This window comes from Panthera uncia, chromosome A2 (assembly GCF_023721935.1).
Source record: "Panthera uncia isolate 11264 chromosome A2, Puncia_PCG_1.0, whole genome shotgun sequence".
Classification (NCBI taxonomy): domain Eukaryota; kingdom Metazoa; phylum Chordata; class Mammalia; order Carnivora; family Felidae; genus Panthera; species Panthera uncia.
Window position 1 is genome coordinate 4,498,738 of NC_064816.1, and position 20,808 is coordinate 4,519,545.

The window sequence follows — 20,808 nt, forward strand, 5'->3', positions numbered from 1 at the left end:
CGTTCAAAGTTATGTGCCAAGCACTCCCTCGGCGTGGGACTCTGGCTGTGACTGGCACAGAATGCAATCCCTGGCCTCATGGCGTCTTCATTCCAGTGGGATGTGGGGGGAAGACAGCCAACAAGCAAAATAAGTAAGTGGATTCTTCTAATATGTTCAAAGGTGACAAGTACTATAGAGATCTGTTAAAAGATGAACTGAGGCATATCAACATTTTGAGACTTTATTTGAACAAAAACCAGTATGAGTCAGGCAGCACCTAACCAGAAGTGGTGGTGAGGGATGTTCCATCAACCTGACTCGGTGTTTTCTCCACGGGTGAGCACTCTCTCAGGACTTTCACTCGCTCACCAGTCTAGAAGCTTCTAACCCCATCCTTCTGTATTTTTGAGCATGACGCGGATGCCATTGGTTAAATCACTTGCCGTGGCTGATTGAGCTGTCTGCAGCCTCTCTCCCCTCCCTGGAGGTCAGGCCAGTGGGAAGGGACAGTTCCAACTCCCACCTCTCCAGGTGACCTAAGGGCTTTCCCCAAAGTCACCTCATTAACACAGCAAAAGGCACCAAGACCGCGCTCGCCACACAGGAAATTCCAAAAGCTTAAGCTGGCAGCAAGGAAGAAGACCGATCAGATGTTATACGTCACTATATTACAGAGATACATCAAAAAAAAAAAGCTTCTACAAGAGACAGGAAAAAAAAAAAAAGAGAGAAAACACACTCTCCCGACGAATCTGGGCCAGGGGGCGCAACAGTCAGGGGTGCACCAGCTGAACCCCAAAAAAGGTCTCATCAGCATTTGCGGAGGGCAGCAGAGGCAGCGTGAGGTTGGTGCACAGCGTGTCCCCGCGAGCCAACGGCGTCAGGCGCTGGGAGGCGGCCACGCAGCCTCCGTGGAAGCTGAGCCTCAGCAGGCTGATGCTGTGGGCGGCCGGGGAGCAGATGCCCACCGTCAGCGTGGCCCTGGGAGGCCTGGCGGCCCGCGTGGAGGAGGAGCAGTTGGCCAGCGTCACTTGGATGTGCAGCCTGTAGACTCCGCCGCGCCGGACACGCAGTTGCCCGCCGTCGTCCAGCTCCAGTCCATCCACGAAGGAGCGGCCCAAGGCTGGACTTCCCTGCCAGCGCAGCCTGTGGTCCAGCCGCTGTCCTGGCGGCACAGCGTCAGGGACGTGGGAGGACAGACGTTTAGGGAAACGGCGCTTAGAGACCAAATGTCTAAGCTTGCTCTGTCGAAACCTAAGCCCCCCTCACCCCTCCTCCCTCCCCCTCCCCCTTTCTCTCTCCCCCTCTCATTCCCCCCTCCCTCCCTCTCCCCTCCCCCTTTCTCTCTCCCTCTCTCTTTCCTCCTCCCCCTTCCCCTTTCTCTCTCCCTTTCTCTGTTCTCCCTTTCCGTCTGTCTCAATTTCTCCTTCTCTCTCCCTCTCTTTCCCCCCTCCCTCCCTCTCTCTCCTGCCTCTCTCCCTCCCCCTCCCCCTCTCATTCCCCCCTCCCTCCCTCTCCCCTCCCCTTTCTCTCTCCCTCTCTCTTTCCTCCTCCCTCCCTCTCCCCTCCCCCCTTTCTCTGTCCCCCTTTCTCTCTCCCTCTTTCCCCTCCCTCCCTCTCCCCTCCCCCTTTCTCTCTTCCCCTCTCTTCCCCCCTCCCTCCCTCTCTCTCTCCCCCCCTTTCTCTCTCCCTTTCTCTGTTCTCTCTTTCCGTCTATCTCAATTTCTCCTTCTCTCTCCCTCTCTCTTTCTCCCTTCTACACATGCACTCGCGGTTACCTGTATGATTTAGCTGCAGCTCAGCCATGTCCCGCTGATAGAACAGAAGAGAACACGTGTGGTGAGCACAGAAACACGGAGGTTTTAAGTCCCCGCACCCGCCCCCCACCACCCCGCACGGTCCCCGACCGAGATCAAGACGTCTCTTTTCTCTGCTCATCTTCCTACCCGCTTCTCAAACAGCTGGACTGAGTTGTGACTTTTTAAAAAAGATCTTTTAAAGAGGAAGTAGCTTTGAACTAACAGCCTACACCTGCTCTCTCGGCTGCAGAGCCCCCCCCACCCCCCCCCTCCGCCCCGGCCTGCGTCGCCTCCAAAGGGGGTCCCCGTGGTGGGTGTCGGGGCTCCCAGGTGAGCGGCGCGGGTCGCCCTGCCCTTGCAGGCCCCGAACCCACCCCCCTCCGGCTTCGTGAAGCCCCCAGCAGCCTCTGAGTCAGCTCGCTGGGGAACACCGAAGACGAGTCACTTTCCATGCCCGCATCGGATGCTCCTTTCCTAGCTGCGACCTCCCCACTCCGGGATCCCCACCCGGGACTTACCTCCAGGGCGCGACTGACATCCCCGCGCCCCCACCCCGCTCCCCCCCCCCACCCCCACCCCAGCCCGGACCTCCAGGCAGCTGTGCCCCAACAGCCGGCTCGGTCTCCATCTCTCTTCGCACCCAGACCTTCCGGGACGATTTTTATCCATCTCATTTGGATTTTTTTTTTTTAATTTTATTTATTCTTGGTCGTTCGCCCGTCTGCGCCCAAACGCACGGTCCCTCTGCCTCGATCCCATTCTCTTCCTGGTGGTTCGCCTCCGTCCTCTGCGCCCCCGCAGAGCCGGCCCCACCCAGAGGTCCCCAGGCTCCGCCGAGCAGGTGGGAGGTTTGCATCTTCCTCCTCCCCCCTTCTCTACGCACCTTAGGCGGCTCGAGCTGCCCTTGCTGGACGCGCAGGAAGCAGTATGCCATTATGCCGGTAAGAGACAGGATCGCGGCAGAGCGCAGCACCGACATCCAGGACAGGCGGGGCACCGGGCAGCCGGAGCTCCCCTCCTCCGGCACCATGATTCTCAGACAGCGCTGCATGGGGCCCGTGCTGGCGGGGCGCGGGGCGAGCCAGGGAGCCGGGAGCACGGAAACCTCAGCGCTCTCACGGCTCGGGGGCCTCGGCCTGCCCGAACCTGCCAGAGACCCGCCCCACCCCACTCTGGGGATGTCCGGCAAAGGGGAGGGATTTGAGCTGTTCGCCGAGCAGGGAAATCCCCTCCAGCGTTTGCCCACCCCCAGCTCGCAGAGGGGTATGACAGGAATCCGACCGCCCCACGGAGCCCCTCAGTCTTCTGATGTGGCCCCTTGTCCTCACCTTCCTCACAGTCATTCATTCATTCATTCATTCAACAAACCTTCACTGAGCATCCCCTGTGGACCAGATGCTGTGAGGGAGCGGGGTGTGTGTGTGTGTGCGTGTGTGTGCGCGCGTGTGTAGGGGGAAACCAGGGGTACAGCCAGCAGCCAGAGAGGTCAGGGAGGCTCCCCACATATCCAGGGGCTTCTTTCCATTTTCCCAGTCTCCCTGCACGCGATGGGGCCACGTGACTCACCTGCCCACCAGGAAGAGAGTAGATGCAGATGAATTTAGGAGAGCTTGGGTGGCCTGCTCCGCTAAACACCCCGCATCACCCTTCAGCCTTCTCGTCCTCTCAGAAGTGGCCTCTGCTTGGTCTGCAGTGGGCTGAATAGTGTCCCCCCCTCCCCCCACGAAATTCACGTCCACCTAGAACCTCAGGTGGTATGTGACCTCACTTGGGAACAGGATCCTCGCGGTTATGATTAGATGAGGTCATACTGGATTAGAGCGGGCCCTAAATCCAAAGAACGGCAAGCTGGTAAAGAAAGGAGAGGGCACGCACAGGGACACAGAAGGATGATGGCCATGTGACGGTGGAGGTGGACGTCAGAGGGACCGGTTCATCTACAAGCCAGGGAACCCCAAGGATTGCCCCGAAACACCAGACACCGGGAAGAGGCAAGGAGGGATTCTTTCCTGAAGCCTTCAGAGGGAGTGAGGTGTGCGGACGCCTTCATTTCAGACTTCTGGCCTCTCAAACTGTGACAGGATAAATACCTTTCGTTTTAAGCTGCCCCGTTTGTGCCACTTTGTTGCGGCAGCCACAAGAATCCAGTAACAGTGGGGGCCCCTGGGTGGCTCAGTCGGTTGAGCACCCGACTTCAGCTCAGGTGGTGAGCTCACGGTTGGGGAGTTGGGGCTCCGCATGGGGCTCGCTGCTGTCAGCGCTGAGCCCACTTGGAATCCTCTGCTCCTCCCCTGCTTGCACGCTCTCTCTCAAAAACAAACAAGAACAACAACAAAATAAAAGCATTAAAAAGAAAGAATCCAATGATAGTGGCACAGCTGCAAGATGTTGAGAGATCACCTGGGCTCATAGGATTGTGCCAACAGCGGTCAGTATCAGTGAGTCTAACCCCTCGCCGGCCGCCGGCCGGGCAGGAAAGCTGCTTCAGCTGCAACTGACAAGCGCCCGGGGCTGTGTTCTCAGAAGCTTTACCTGTAGACCCCAGAATTGGAAAATTTCATCCCAAAGTGAGGAGTCATGGAGGCCTGGTCTGGAGGATGGATACAGGACAGAAGTCAGAGCTTGAGGCAACCACATTGGCTGATGGGGGCAGGGGGTGCGGGGAGGCAGGTGAGAGAGAGAGAAAGGAGTCAAACATGTCCAGAATCCCCGGGATGCAGGTGATTGGGGACCCCAACTACTAAAACAATGCCCTTCTCTAGGATTATGTCTGGGGATTCAGCTGGCAGCCTCCCCATGGGGGCCCCCAACTCAAGCTTTCCCGAGTATAGGGGCATGATCCTAAGAATTTTTTCCAACCTTCTTTCTTACTCTATGACACCCCTGCTGGGTTCTAAAGTCTAGCTTTGCCCACTAACCCCATCTCCAGAACCTTCCAGTTCCCATTACATCATGTTCCCCACAACGGACTTTTGATGGTTTCCTGCAGTCCCACTAGTGTCCCTTCCCCACCTCCATCTAGCCATGGCAAAAATAATGCCGCGGAGGGTGTAGTCAAGTACGAGGAGTCTGCAGTCCCCCAACACACCTGGATTCCAGTCTTCAGAGTGTCACATTTTAACTTTGAAGTTTGGGAAACTCGTGCCCTCATCGTCTTTTAAGGGTCAACGTCCCCAACCATAAGTGGACCATATGCGGTTCAGAAGAAAGATGTGTGCAAGGCCGTAGCATCGTATAAGCACATGGCAAGCGCTCAGTAAAGGCCCGCTCCGACTCGGTTATTTTCTCCCTCGAAACACGCCTCAGAAGAACGGTTGAGGACGCAAACGAATGATTCGCAAAGAAAGGAATTCAAGTGACGCATAAACCCAGAGAAAGGGCGTTAACTTCTCTCAACAATGAAGTGCAAATTACAGCCATCGCTGATTGACAGAAACGCTTAAAAGATGGGTAACCTGAAGTAAGTTCCAGCTGGATCAAAGATTTAAGCGTAAAAAGGCAAAAAAGAAACATGAAAATGCCGAATGTGGTAAATTCATAAAAATTCATCCCGGGGCAGTGATTTGTTAAGCATGTTAAAAAAGCAACTAAGAAGGCATAAAAGAGAATGATGCTCTGTTTCACATATAAGTGAATAAATTCCTCCATTAAAAATACCAAGTTGAGAGGCATACACACACGTAAATTAAGGAGCAAGAGAAAAAACAAGGAAAGGTTGGTAAGACATTGATGGCGATTGATTTCCTTTAAGGTATAAATATCTTACAAGCGATGTCTTCAAGAAATGACTAATATTCTCTAGAAACATGAAACAGAAGAAGCAGCCAGCTTGTGAAAGAAATGCATGTACACATGAAACAACATCGAATGATACGCGCGCTTTTCATAACAAAAGAATTTGGGAGTTAAAAGCCCGTGGGGTACACTTTTTCGTTTTCATCTGTGATTTGGTAAAAGATCAAAGCACTGGGTGATTTGCCGCTTTGCCCGACTGTGTGGCTGGGAGGCATCCTCACATCTGGGATCTGAAATGGATCCAACCTTTTGCAAGGACGAGGTTTAGCAAAATCAGTCAAGATACCAGAATGCACCTTCCCTTTCTGCCATCGGTTTTACTTCAAGGATTTTCTTCCCTTAATATTATTATTATTATTTTAATGTTTTGTTTTTTTTTTTGAAAGAGAGACGGAGAGACAGAGAGTGAGCAGGGGAGGGCAGAGAGAGAGAGAGGGAGACACAAAATCCGAAGCAGGCTCCAGGCTCTGAGCTGTCAGCACAGAGCCTGACTCGGGGCTCGAACTCACAGACCGTGAGATCATGTCACAGACCGTGAGATCATGACCTGAGCTGAAGTCAGACACTTCACCGACTGAGCCACCCAGGTGCCCCTCAAGGATTTTCTTTCAAAAGCACACTCTCACACATCACAAACTCAGATGATCACACATAAATTCGATGGTGGTGCGATTTGTAGTAACAAAAAAGAAAACACCAGCAACCCTACGATGCATTCGTTATCGAGGGCTTATGCCTGTGAGAAGCAGGGGTCGCCTTTCTGAACGTTCACGCGTGTCTAGCCTTGACTTCCATCTTCCAGCCACAGGGCTAGAGAGGGACGCGGGCAGCCGTTCGCCAAGCAAAGAGGTTGGGGGAGGGTGTGCCCGAGTTCGATCACACATTTGCATTCACAAGCCCCGGGGTTTTTCCCCCCTGATGCTCTGAATTACTGGCTGGGACATTAGGGAGGCTCCATCGATCGATTGAATGCTCTCTGGACGGTGTAGTTCTGCTGGGTGGTGTGGGATGTTTGAGGAAGTTCTGAAACCAGAGCTTCTCTCCCTTCAAGCAAGTGGCTGGCTCCCTCCCCTTGCCAGTTAGCTCTCCACCTCCCCTCACTACTTCTCTTCTGACTAAGCTGGGGAGGGAAGGGGCCAGAGGCCCCTGGGAAGGGGGCGGGGGAACAATTTGGATGCCGGGACTTAAGATCACTTTCCTCCGGAGCCTTGCCTTTTCCGGAATGTCACAGAATTGGAATCATACAGTGTGTAGCCTTTTCAGACTGGCTTCTTTCGCTCAGTAACACGCATTTACATTTCCTCCGTGTCTTTTCGTGGTGGAGAGCTCATTTGTTTTTAGCGCTGAATAATGTGACATTGGATGCCCCACAGTTTCTTTGTCCATTCACCTCCTACACAGCTGCTTCCAAGTTTTGGCAATTATGAATACAACTGTGTGCAGGTTTCTGGGTGGATGTCAGTTTTTCAACTCCTCAGGGGAAATACTAAGGAGTGTGCTTGTGGACTCGAATGCTAAGGGTCAAGCGATCCTCCAAAGTCATCCCAAGCTCCTTTCCACCGTGGCTGGATTCTAAGGAGGGAAAACTAGAAGCTGCTGTACAGGACCTCAACCAGGAAGTGGCACTGTGTCCCTTCCACTGTATTCTTTTGGTGGAAGTAAATCAGATCAACGCAGACTCAAGGAAATGGGAAGTAGACTGTATGACTTGATGGGAGAAGTGACACATATATACAGAGATACAGAGATGGGGGGCAGGGGGGAATGGCTGGGGCACATTTCTGCAGGCAGTTCTACCAGAAAGCAAAGCTCAAACCTCAACAACAAACGAATGTGGTTTTTAAACATTTCCCCCCCCCCGATTTATTGAGATATGATTGACAACTATGTATTGTATGTGTTTAGATTGTACGATGTGATTTTTTTTTAAAAAGGTGCACAACACAATGAGTTAATACATGTTTCTACTGTGAAATGATCACCACCCTCAAGTTAATGAACACATCTATCACCTCACAGTTACTATCTGCTTTGTTTTTTTGTGTGTGGTGAGAACACTTAATACCTACTCCCTTAGAAAATTTTAAGCATGCAACACAGTGCTAGTCGTTATATTAATCATACTGCACATTAGATTCCCCAGAACTTACCTCATTATTGAAAGCTTGTACCATTTGACCAACTTTGCCCCCCTTACCCCCAACACCTGGCAGCCACTGGTCCATTCCCTAGTTATACAAGTGAGACTTTTTAGGTTCTACATCTAAATGAGATCATATGTGATTGTCTTGCTGCATCTGGCTTATTTCACTTAACATAACGTTCTCCAGGTTCATCACCTTGCCACTAACAACTTGACCTAGTCTCACATTCAGTGTTCTGGATCTGTGAAGAGCTGGACTGCCTACCCCCAGGTTTCTCGAAGAATCTGAACAGGTGATTACACTATCTGTGTGATCAAGATGTCATCAGCAGGAGAGTTGTGGCCTGGGGGGGTCACCCTCTTGTTTTGAAGATCCTTGTTTCAGTGACAAGGAAATCGAAATTTGACCAACAGTGATTACCTTTGTTGTGAAAAGTACTCTTCTTGGAGAATAAGACGTTGGAAATGTGTGTTTGCTGATCTGGTTTAGGCACTCAGTGAGGCTGTCAAGACCAGTTCCAGACTCTGTCTTTTTGTCATTGCCACCATCGGTGTGAAGGTTTATTTTTAATGGAGGCATAATTTATATACAATTGAATTCACCCGTTCTAAGCGTACAGTGTGATGAGTTTTATCAAATACATAAAGTCATAGAACAATACCACAGTCAAGATCTAGGACACTTCTGCTGCCCTAGAAAGTTACCCCATGACCCTTCTGTATTTGCTTTTCCCAATCCATCCCTAGACAACCACCCATCTACTTCCTGCCACTCTGACTTTGCCTTTTCTAAAATTTCATATAAATGGAATCCTGCAGTCTGTACTCTTTTGTGCCTGATGTATTTCTCTTAGCATAGTGTTTTTGATTCATCCATAATGTTATGTGTATCAATATTCTGTGCCTTTTTATGGCTGAGTAGTATTCTATTTAGTTGTGCGTTTATCAGCTGATGGGCATTTGTGTTGTTTTCAGTTTGGGGGGGGCTATTATGGATAACGATGCTGTGAGCATTGTGTGTGGGTCTTTATGTGGGCATGAAATCATTTCTCTTGGGTAAATTCCTAGGAGTGGGACTGCAGGTGATATGGTAGGAGTGTGTTCAACTTAGTATGGAATTGCCAAGTGTTTTCCTAAGTGACCATCTCATGTTGAGTTCCAGCTGTACCATATTCTCAGCAATACTTGGTCTGGTTGGTCATGTTTTAGCCATTCTAATGGCAATTTGCATCATTTAAGTTTGCACTTCCTTGATATCTGGTGATATTGAGCATCTTTGCATATGTCCATTTGCCATCTGTAGTATATATTCTTTAAGACACAGCTGTCCAAATTAAAAAAAAACTTTTTAAATATTTATTTATTTTTGAGACAGAGAGAGACAGAGCGTGAGTGGGGGAAGGGCAGAGAGAGAGGGAGACACAGAATCTGAAGCAGGCTCCAGGCTCTGAGCCATCAACACAGAGCCTGATGTGGGGCTCGAACCCACAAGCTGTGAGATCATGACCTCAGCTGAAGTCAGACGCTCAACCAACTGAGCCACCCAGGTGCCCCCAGCTGTCCAAATTTTTGACAATTTTTTTTGGGGGGTGCTGAGGTTTTGTCTTCTAATTATTGAGTTGTAACAATTCTTGATATATGGTGGGGACACGTTCCTTTCCAGATGCATGGCATAAAACTTGTAAATATTTTCTTCCTCTCTGTGGTGGTTCCCCCCACCCCCCATTTTCTTAATTGTGTACTTAAAGGGCAAATGTTTTTAATTTTTGTAAGTTCCACTGGGTCTCTCTTTCATGGTTCATGCTTTTAGTGTCACTAAGCATTTTTTATTTAATCGTTAATTTGTTTACCTCTTCTTGGGGCCAAGTAATAGAAAGCAAGGAAGAGTCCCTCTGAGTCAGGGCATGCCTCATGGATCTTGTCTTAGGAAACATTCAGTCAATAACTATTTAATAAGTACCTACTCTGTGCCAGGGACTGTTACAGGCACAGGGGATACAATGGTGAAGAAAACAAAGTTTCTGCTCTATAGAATTTATGTTCCAGTGGGTTTTAGACAAAAAGCATCAAGTGCTGTGGGTGCCCTACCCACATGCCCTTTGCTAGGCCATGGCACCCCATCTCCAGCTGCTATGCGTGTTGGCTGCTAATGACACCGTTGTTTTTTTTTTTTTTTTCTCCAACAGACTGATCTTGTCTGACAGATGTTGCTTGGCTTAAGGATGCTATGAAAGTTGTTTTCACCCCACCCTGCAGGTAGACCTTGGCCAAAGACCGAATGATTTAGGGATATAAGAGCCCACACCTTCTGTGTCTCTGGGTGGGAAAGTCTTTGTGGTGCTTGCCATGCTTCAGAGCTCCCTGTGAGATCGGGCTGAGGCAGATTCTCTTCTCTTGCAATCACATCTCTATGGCCAGCTTCTCCTCCTGTCCTGTTCTGGTTCCTTCACTCTTCTACAGGTTTTTCCTGAGAGACCTCCCTCGGTAAACCATATGCACAGAAACTCTCATCTCAGGATATGGTTTTAGGGAGCCCAAGCAAAAACATTGGATGCCAAAAGTTATCCTGAAGAAGGACTCTAAAAGCGATTTTGGAACAGGGTACCCAACTCCATCACTGGCGATAGGGGGACTGCTGAGCTCCTCCCGACTCCCAGCCTCAGGCAGTGTGTTGACACTTTCACTAGTGACAAACTGAGATGTAATACAGGAGGAAGGAGATGTTCGTGCCATGCCACATCTCTGGTGTTTGACAGTTAGGGGGAAAACTAACTAAAAAGACTGGAATTGGATGGCTACTGCTAAGTAACACTGATGCTTTGAAGAGAGACAAGAGGAAACTCAGATATATTCGTGACCAATTCATGGTGCAGGGCGAGAGTCTGGGGGCCTCCTTGGCAGCATTTGGAAAGGTCCTCACCTGCAGCCAAGGGCAGGCAGAGTTGGGCAGGAAACTCACAACATAATGGTAAGGGTTGCAGAATTTCAGCGAAGGTTGTTGTTGGTATTGAAGCAAGTTTCCGGTATCAAAGTCAGGGTCCTGATGGGGAATGAGTAGGACACTGAGACTTTCAAGTCCCTGGGCAAGTGCAGTTGCAAATCAAACTCCACATTCCCCTGAGCCTCTGGACCCACAAGACTGGCCCCATCCCTGTTGTTGGAAGATTATGTAAAAGTCTTAAATAGGCTGGTGTCTTGCAGGACACCCTCTTTAATATGCCCCCCCATCCCACCCACCCCCTGCAAAAATCCACCTTCTCTCCTGGCCACTGAGTCAACACTAGGGTCAAATCTTAGCATAGCTTGAATGTGCCAGTGTGCTCCTGCTAAGGATGGAGATGGAAATTTTTGCCATTAAGAAGTTTTTATGGCAGCAATATTCATGATAGCCAAGACATGGAAACAATCCAAGTTTCATCTGCAGATGAGTGGATAAAGAAGGTGTATTATATAAATATTATGGAGTTATTATTCAGTCATTAAAAAGAAGTCGTTCTGCCATTTGTGACCACATGGATAATCCACGAAGTCATTATGATAAGTGAAACAAGTCAGACAGAGAAACAGAAATACTTCACGATTCCACTTATATGAGGTACCTAAAATAGTCAAACTTATAGAAACAGAGATTAGAATGGGGGTTGCCAGAGGTGGGGTGGGGGATATGGTAAGACATTGTTAAAGGGCACACATTTCCAGTAATAAGATGAATAGTGCCATCTTCTTGTGTGTTTTTTTAAAATTTAAAAAAGAATTTTAAAAAATGTTTTTTATTTATTTTTGAGGGAGAGCGAGAGACAGAGCATGAGCAGGGGAGGAGGAGAGAGAGAGGGAGACACAGAATTTGAAGCAGGCTCCCGGCTCTAAGCTGTCAGCACAGAGCCTGACGCGGGGCTTGAACTCACGGACTGAGAGATCATGACCTGCCCTGGGCCACCCAGGCACCCCTAATTTTGGTTTTAAATTGTAATTTCCTGATGCTCAGTGAAGCTGGACGCCCCTTTTTCAGGTGTTTACAGGCCATTTAGACATCATTTTCAGTGAAATGTCTTTTCCGGTCTTTTGCTCGTTTTCCAATGGATTGTCTAAGGACTAGGGAGTGTGGTGCCCTCAGATAGGTCATAGGAGCCCCACCCCCCTTCTGCCCACTTTGTCCCGGGCATGTCTTCCATCCGTGGCTGTTCCTGAGTTAATTCTTTTATAATAAAGCAGTAGCCTAATAAGTAAAATATTTCTCTGAGTTATGTGTGAGCTGCTCTAGCAAATTTTAATGGAACCCAAAGTGTGGGGGGGGGGTCATTGGAACCTCTGATCTGTAGCCAGTAGGTCAGATTGGCATCTGAAGTTGGGGAGAATCTTGCAGGATGCTATCTTCAGGTAGATAGTGTCAGAATTTACTGGAATTTCAAGACACCCAGCTGGTATCTGAGAATTGCTTCGGAAGTGCCATGAGTAGGAGAGCAGAGTGAGAATAAAGGAGAAACATAGGAGGAAAACTGAGTTTTCCCAAAACATAGACATACACACATATGAAGAAAGCCAGAGATTGAAGTGAGGCATCTATAAGTCAAAGAAAACCAAGGATGGCCACAAGAAGCTGGAAGAAACTAGGAAAGATCTTCCCCTACAGTCTTCACAGGGATCATGGCCCTGCTGAGACTTAGGTATTGGATTTCTGGACTCTACAACTGTGAGAGAATATATCTCTGTTGTTTTAAGCCAATGAGTTTGTGGTCCCTTGTTATGGTGGCCCTAGGAAACAATACAATGAACAATGGTGGAAAAGGCATATTTATAGCACAATTGGTAGCAGCTATAAACATGTGAATTTCCTAAAAAAACAAAAAAACACAAAAAACATGTGGATTTCCTAAAAAAACAAAACAAAAAAAACCCCAAAAAACAAAAAAACATGTGAATTTCCATCTCCAGGGGGCAGGATTCAATAACATAATTAGTTTCTCCATAACCAGCAAAATTTCATGTTACATGTCTCAAACTTAAAGGTTTCAGCTAACGAAGGGATCATTAATATTTTTCTCCTTTGATATAACTTCACGACCTGTTTTTGGGTCTTTGGTATTACAAACCCCTTTGTTTTTCTGAATGAATGCTGAAACTCTCCCTCTCCCAAAACATGTATGTTTCCATCTTTGTCAAATGTATTAGGCTTTGAGGTTGACTTGTGAGTATAAGGCTCACCTATCCCTGTGCGTCCCAAAGTAAATCTGAAAAAAAATGTTGAGGGGGAATATTGAGTCCCTGGGAATAAACAGCCTCTAGTTTTGGTTAAAAAACTCATGTGTGAGGTTCTCGGATTCCTGGTGGGAGGGTAGCCTTCTCTTTTCTTCCTGCAATGCACTGTGGCTCTTACAGATGACACATTCCGGTTTCAGAGTTTGGAGTCTGCAGTCTTTTGTTTTTTCTTGCCTAATTGCTCTGGCTAGAACTTCCAGTACCTTGTTGAGTAGAATTGGCAAAAGTAGACATCCTTGTGTTATTCTTGATCTTTCATTATTGAGGATGGTATTCGCTGTGGGTTTTTCATAGATAACCTTTATTATGTTAAGGAAGTTCCTTTGTATTCCTTGTTTATTGAGTGTTTTGGTCATAAAAGGGTGCTGGATTTTGTCAAAAGCTTTTTTTTTTTTTTGGCATGACGAGATGACAATATGTTTTTCCCTCCTCATTTTATCAATTTGGTATCTTACACAGATTGATGTTTCTGTGTTGAACCGTTCTTGCATTCTGGAAATAAATCCCACATGTTTGTGGGTGTATAATCCCTTTAATATGCTGCTGGCTTTGGTTTGCTAGTGTTTTGTGGTGGGTTTTTATATCTATATTCATAAGGGTTACTGGTTTATAGTTTTTCCTTCTTGTGATGCAATTGTTTGGTTTTGGATGCAAGGTAAAGCTGTTCTCAGAATTAGGAAGTGTTCTCTCCTTTTCAGTTTTTATTTTGGAAGAATTTGAGAGACATTGGTGTTTATTCTTCATTAAATGTTTGGTAGAATTCCTTTAATTTTTGTGAAATCAGTACTAATGACCCCACATTCATTTCTGATTTTGGTAATTTGAGTCTTTCTCCTCTCTCTTCCCCATGAATCTAGCTAAATGTTTGTCAATTTTACTGACCTTTTAAAAGAATCAAGTTTTGATTTTATTGACTCTCTCTGTTGTTTTTCTATTCTCTATTTTATTTATGTCTGTTATAATCTTTATTTTTTCCTTTCTTCTGATAGCTCTGGTTGAAATTTGCCTTTCTTTTTCTAATTTCCTAAGGTGTGCATTGAACTTATTGACTTGAGATCTTTTCTTTTAATGTACACATTTACATCTATAAATTTTCTTCTTAATACTGTTTTTGCTAAATCCTATATATTTTGGTATGTTGTATTTTAATTTTCATTTATTTTAATATATTTTCTAACTTCTCTTATTATTTATTTCTTGACACATTGGCTGTTTAAAATTGTGTTGCTTAATTTATACATATTTGTGAAATTTCCAGTTTTTCTTCTGCTATTCAATTCTAGTTTCATTCTATTGTGATTCAAGAAAATATTCTACATGGTTTCAGTCCTTTAAAGTTTATTAAGACTTGTTTTGTGGTATAACTTGTGGTCTATCCTGAATAATGTTCCATGTGCACTTGAGAAGGATGTGTATTCTGTTAGTGTATTAGGTCAAGTGCTCTGTATGTGTGTGAGGTCTAACTGGTTTATAGCATTAAGTCTTCTATTTCCTTATTGATTTTCTATCTATGTGTTGTAGTAATATTGAGAGTGGTGTGTTGAAGTCTCCAACTATCATTGTCCTACTGTCTAGTCTTGCTTCAATTCTTTCAAAATTTGCTTCATATATTTTGGATCTCCTTTTTAAATTATTATTATATTGTTTTGCTGTTTTGAACCTTCACCAATATAAAATGTCCTTCTTTGTGTGTTGTGATCTCTTTGATTTAAAGTCTATTTTGTTTGACAATAATATAAGCTTCTCCAGCTCTCCTTCAGAACAATTTGGATGAAATATCTTTTCCCATCCTTTTACTTTAAACCTTTGTGTGTCTTTGCATCTAAAGTGAGTCTCTTGTTGACAGATGGACTGTGGTTGTTGTTCTTTTCTTCTTTTTGCGAAGGTGCCAGTCTCTGCCTTTTAATAGGAAAGTGTAACCCATTTACATTTAAAGCATTTACTGATAAGGAAGGATTTCCTTCTGCAGTTTGTCTATTTTCTGTATGTCTTATATATATTTTTCCTCGTTTCCTCCATTACTGGCTTTTTTGAGTTTTAGTTAATTTTTTGTAGTGTACCAATTCGATTTCCCTTATTTTTCCTACCTTTCTTTCTTTCTTTTTGTTTCTTGTCTTAAAAATTTTATTCTCTTAGTGATTATCTTGGGTGATTATCTTGAACATTTTAACCTCATAGCAACCTAGTTTTGATAATACCAACTTATTTCAATAGTATACAAATAACTTTCAGCTACACATCTCTGTCCCTCCCTCTTTATATTGTTATTGTCACAGATTGAATTTTTATTTGTTGTGTTCTCTTTAACATATGATTATTGTTTTGTGCATTTGCCTTTTAAATGAGAATTTGGTTTAACATTAAAGATAAATTATTATAATTCATTACATGAACATAATAAAGGGAAAACATCTCAAAAGATACAGAGGAAGCATTTAATAAGTTCAACATTTTTTAATGATAAAAACTTGAAGTGATCTAGAAATAGAGTATTCTTTTTTTAAAGTTTATTTATTTATTTTGAGAGAGAAAGCACGAGTGGGGGAGGGGCAGAGAAAGAGTGGGAGAGCAAGAACCCCAAGCAGGCTTGGATCTGATGTGGGGTTCAAACTTATGAACTGTGAGATCATGACCTGAGGTGAAGTCAGATGCTTAACCAACTGAGCCACCCAGGCACCCCTAGAAATAGAGTATTCTTAATATGCTAAAGAATATCAACAAAATTTCTAAAACAACATACTTGAAGGTGGGCAAATGAAATTGGGATTGCTATCACCACTTCTTATTAATATTGCACTGAGGTCCTAGACAGCACAATAAAATAAAAGAAAGAAACAAAAGGATTGAAAAAGAAGAAATAAAAGTCATTACTTAGATTACATTATTATGCAGGTAGAAAACTAAAAGAGCCTGTATATAGACTTAAGAAAGGAATTTAACAAGATCACTGGATATAAAATAAAAATACAAAATCAGTGGCATTTCCGTGTACCGACATCTCTAAAAACAGACATTTGAAAATTATGCCATTTACAAGAACATCAAAAAACATCAAATACTTGTGACTAAATCTAAGGAAACTAGTGCAAGAATTTTACACACAAAACTGTAAGACGTTATGGAGGAAATTAAGTAAAATCTAAATAAAAAGAAGGATATACTATGATCATGGATTGGAAAATTTAATATTGTGAAAACATTAATTAATTCCTCACCAATATCTATTGATCTATACATTCAGTGCGATCTCATCAGGGAATGAATGTGTGAGTGTTTGTGTGAGTGCGTGGGTGGGTGGGTGATACCGATTCAAACGATACAAAGAAATGCAAATGACCCAAGATAGCCTGGATGGGGTTCCTAGGTGGCTTAGCTGGTTAAGCAGCGTCTGACTTGGGCTCAGGTCATGATCTCACGGGTTCGTGATTTTGGGCTCTGTGCTGACAGCTCCGAGCCTGCTTTGGATTCTGTGTCCCCCTATCTGCCCCTCCCCTGCTCACCTCTCTTTCTGTCTCTCAAAAATAAATAAACATTAAAAAAAATAGGCTGGATGATCTTCAAGAAAAGAAACAAAATGGAGAGTTACCCTTCCAGATAGTAAGACCTATCATAAGGCTACAGTAATTTAGACAATTTAGGTATTAGTGCTAGGATGAACTATAATCCAGGTAGATTATAAATATAAAAGTGAAGGTAAAACAATAACACTTATAGAAAGAGAATATTTATATTCTTGTAGGACAATATTTATGTTAAGGTAAGCAAAGAGTTTTAAAAACAGAGCACAAAAACACTATAAATGTAAAGGAAGATATTAAATTTATTATTAAATTAAATTATTCTTAGAGTATATTAAAGTAAATTAATTAAATTAAATTATTCTTAGAGTATATTAAAAGTAAGATCTTCTGTTTTTCAAAAGATACCAGTTCAGAGAATGAAAGGTGATCCACAGAGCAAGAGAGAGAATATTTGCAAAAATATAATTGACAAAGGGCTTGTTTCCAGATTATATAAAGAATTCCTATAAATCAAAAAGAAAAAGGCAGCCCAATTAAAAAAGGGCCAAAAGATGTGACCCAATACTTCACATAAAACAATATGTAAATGGACAATAGACAGAAAGCAGTGCTGAACATATTAACCATCAGGAAAATGTAATTTAAAACTACAAGGGGTTGGGGGCACCCAGCTGGCTCCAACAGTGGAGCATGTGACCCTTGATCTTGAGATTGTGAGTTCAAGTCCCATGTTGGGTGTAGAGATTCCCTAAAAATAAAATCTCCCTCTAAAAAACAAAACAAAACAAAACAAAAAAAAAAAGAAAAAAGGTGTATCTCATTACAGAACAGTGAAAACTGAAGGCCAGCAACGCTGGGTTGGTGTGTTATAAAGCAACGGGAACTCTCACACTTGGTGGGTGGAGATGATGTAGTGACACCTTCTTTGCAAAACTGGTATTATTTCATAAAGTGGAACATAGGAAAACCCACTCCTAGATACCCACTCAGCACGAATGTATACATATGGCCACTAAAATGCGCAAGAATGCACTAATTTCATTTATAAACTTATATGCAAAAGTTCTAATAAAGATACTAGTAAGCACCCAGTAGGGATCAAAAAGAAAAAACCAAGGGACACAAGGAAAAGGTGTTCAGTGTCACTAATCATCAGCGAAATGCAGATCAAAGCCACAGTGAGATATCATCCCCTAGTGTCAGGACGGCTACAATCCATCCAACACAAAATCCCAGACAAATGGGAACAGGCACTGCTGAGGATGTGGAGAAGTTGAGACCCTTGTACACTGTTGGTGGTGGGAATGCAAAATGGTGCTGCTGCCATGGAAACTGGTGTGGAGGTTTCTCAAACATTGAACATAGAACTACCTTACCCCCCAGTAATCCTACTTCTGGGTATAAACCCCCAATAATTGAAATTGGCATCTCCAAGAGATCCTACACTTCCATGTTCATTGAAGCATTATTTACAGAAGAAAAGCCGTGGAAACAACCCAAGCCATGGAATGGATAAAAGACCATATTTTTCAGGCTTAAGAAAGAAGTTAGTTCTGCCATTTACTGCATGAAATTAGGCAGACACAAAAGAACAAAGATAATTCCACTTATATGAGGGATCTGGTAGCCAAATGTATAGAGATAGAAAGTACAATGATGTCACCAGGCGCTGGAGAGAGGAATGGGGAGCTGGTGTTTAATGGGTATGAAGTTCTAGTTATAGAGGATGAGTAAGTCCTAGGAACCTACTATAAAGCATAATGCATATAGTCAACAATACTGTAATGTCTACTTAAAAATTTTTGAAAGAGGACAGATCTTATAGTAAATGCTCTTATCACACACACACACGCACACACACACAAAGAAGGAAAGAGGAAACTTTTAGAAGTGATGGTTAAGCTTATAGCTTTGTGGTGACAGTTTCGTGGCTGTTTACTTATCTTTAAACTCATCAATATGTACATACTAAATATACATAGCATTTTTCATATGTATGAAAACCATACCTCAGCGAAAAAAATAAATGTAGGGTTTTTTTTAAGCCACTAAAAAAGAAAGTGAACTCGCAATCTTTTGTGTTGTTTTTTGGGTTTTTTTTGTTTTTTTTGTTGTTTTTTTTTTGCTTCTTATGATACTTGGGTTGGTTTTTGTTCTTTTGGTGAGTAATTCCATTTCTGAAAGAATAGAAGAAAGATATTTTTATCCTAAAAATGTTTGTGGTCACATAGATGTCTTTACATGAGATTATCTGTGATTTTAAGTAAACATTACACATAAAAAAAAAAAGTTTACCCCAAAATCTCACTTGACTGCCATGCAGAGAATGGCCTGTAGGAGGCGAAAGTGGATACAGGCAGCCCGTAGGAGGCTTCCGGAGATGAAACCCCGAAAAGCCTTAGAGTCTGACACATTAAATCTGTACGTTAAGATGTCTAAGGAAATGGCCAAAAGAATAAGAACAGAATACATTGTTTCTGAACTAAGTAGAAGAAAAAACTGTAGTGAGAAAAAAAAAAAATCCAAAATAAAGCAAGGAGGAAGAGTAAAAGAAATATAGAAAAGGAGGGATGGTCAGAAGTCACAAAATAAATCCAAACCCATCAGTAATTGGAATGAACACAGATACTCTATATCTCTGCCACCCGAAACAGTGGGCGCAAGCCGGCCAGTGCTGTGGAACACCTGAAAGGTGGGCGGTCTGCAGCAGTATTTGGAGACCTGGAATAAAAAAAGAGTGTAAAGTACCTTATGAGTCACTTTATTCTGATTACACTTTGACATGATTAACATTCTGGATGCGTTGGTAAGTGAAATATATTATTAAAATTCACCATTCTTAAACTCTTAATTGTGGCTGCTAGAGAAAAATTATAGAGCTGGCTCACATTATGTTTGCATTGGACAGCACTGGTCTAAGTACTCAAATTAAAAGACAAATACTGTCAGGCTGGATAAGAAAACTTAAAATCCAGCAACATGTTGTTTACATTTGAACATAAAAGATATAACAAGTTTCTAGTTACAGGATGTAAATAGCTAGAGAGAAAATTGGTTTAGCCCTATTAGTAACAGCACAGAGTTTAATGTAAAAAGCGTTACTAGATATAACTAAATCTCTGCCATGGAAATATAAAACAGTTTTAATGTGCATGCACTTTAAAACGGTCTTGAAGTAAGTGAAGCAAAAACTGACAGACCTACTCAAACGTGGACAGTATGAATTGAGATGTGCTGTTAGTGTAAAATGCTCTGCAAACATTGAAGACCGGGAATGAAAAAAAAAAAAAAAAAAAAAAAGGAAGGATAAAATAGCTTGTGTTAGATAATTACACCACTGAAGCGGGAGATTTTAAAAACACCTCACTTGTCCATTGATATATCAAGCGGGCAAAAAATAAGAATATAGATTTGGATAATGCAATGAACAAACTTGATCTCATGGTCACATATATGGAACATGTACCCAGACACTGCAAAATACATGGTAAAAAAATGCTTAGGGAGCTGGTAGGAATGTAAAATGGTGCAGTCACACAAGGGAATATTTTTAAGCGTTAAAAAGGAAGGACATTCTAACACCTGCTACAACGTGGATGGACCTTGAGGACATTATGCTCGGTTGACATAAGCCAGTCACAGAAAGGTCAAATACTGTATGTTCCCACTCAAATGAAATATTTAGAGTGGCCAGATTCATAGAGACAGAAAACAGAATGGAGTTGCCAGGGTGGGGTTGGGTGGGGAGTTACTGTTTCACAGGGACAGATTCTCAAATTTGGGAGGGTGAGAAAGTTCTGGAGGGGGATGATTGCATGACAACATGAATGTCCTAATGCTGGTGAACTATACACTTAAAAATGGTTTAAATAGTAAGTTTTATGTTGTGTATGTTTTACCACAATTAACAATAAAACTAATTTTAAAACACTTAGAGAATCTCTCTCTCTTTCTCCTTCCCTCCCTTCTTTCCACCTCCTTTTTTTTTTTTTAACCAATCATTAAGAAGCCTTGTAGTTTTCAAGGGTGAGTGTGGGCATTTTGTTCATTGCTACCAACAGGTGATAAACAGGCGTGAGAAGCCCCAAAATTATGCAGGAGGCAAAAGGCAGAAAATGTTCATTAACAAAACAGAACACATGGAATGCAATGTTTTCATATCTAGGTGAAAATAGTTAAGTATCAAACTTACAACATGTAACCAAAAGAAAATTTTAGGTGAAAAATCTGCAGCCTTAAATGAAGACCAGTGAGCTTGATATTGAATTGAGAGTCAGAAAAGAACAGAATAAACCCATAGAAAGCATAAGGA

At 43.5% G+C, this 20,808-nt stretch overlaps 1 protein-coding gene across 1 annotated transcript; it reads right to left on the reverse strand.

The window, feature by feature from the left end:
• Nucleotides 1-217: 217 nt before the first annotated feature.
• Nucleotides 218-2,917, reverse strand: CD70 (CD70 molecule). Its single transcript, XM_049643116.1, has 3 exons — nucleotides 2,665-2,917; nucleotides 1,761-1,794; nucleotides 218-1,147 (listed from the first exon to the last, which is right to left on the reverse strand). Exons 1-3 carry the CDS (start codon nucleotides 2,830-2,832, stop codon nucleotides 756-758), a joined length of 594 nt encoding a protein of 197 aa, XP_049499073.1. The 5' UTR covers nucleotides 2,833-2,917; the 3' UTR covers nucleotides 218-755.
• Between the last annotated feature and the right edge of the window lie 17,891 nt (nucleotides 2,918-20,808).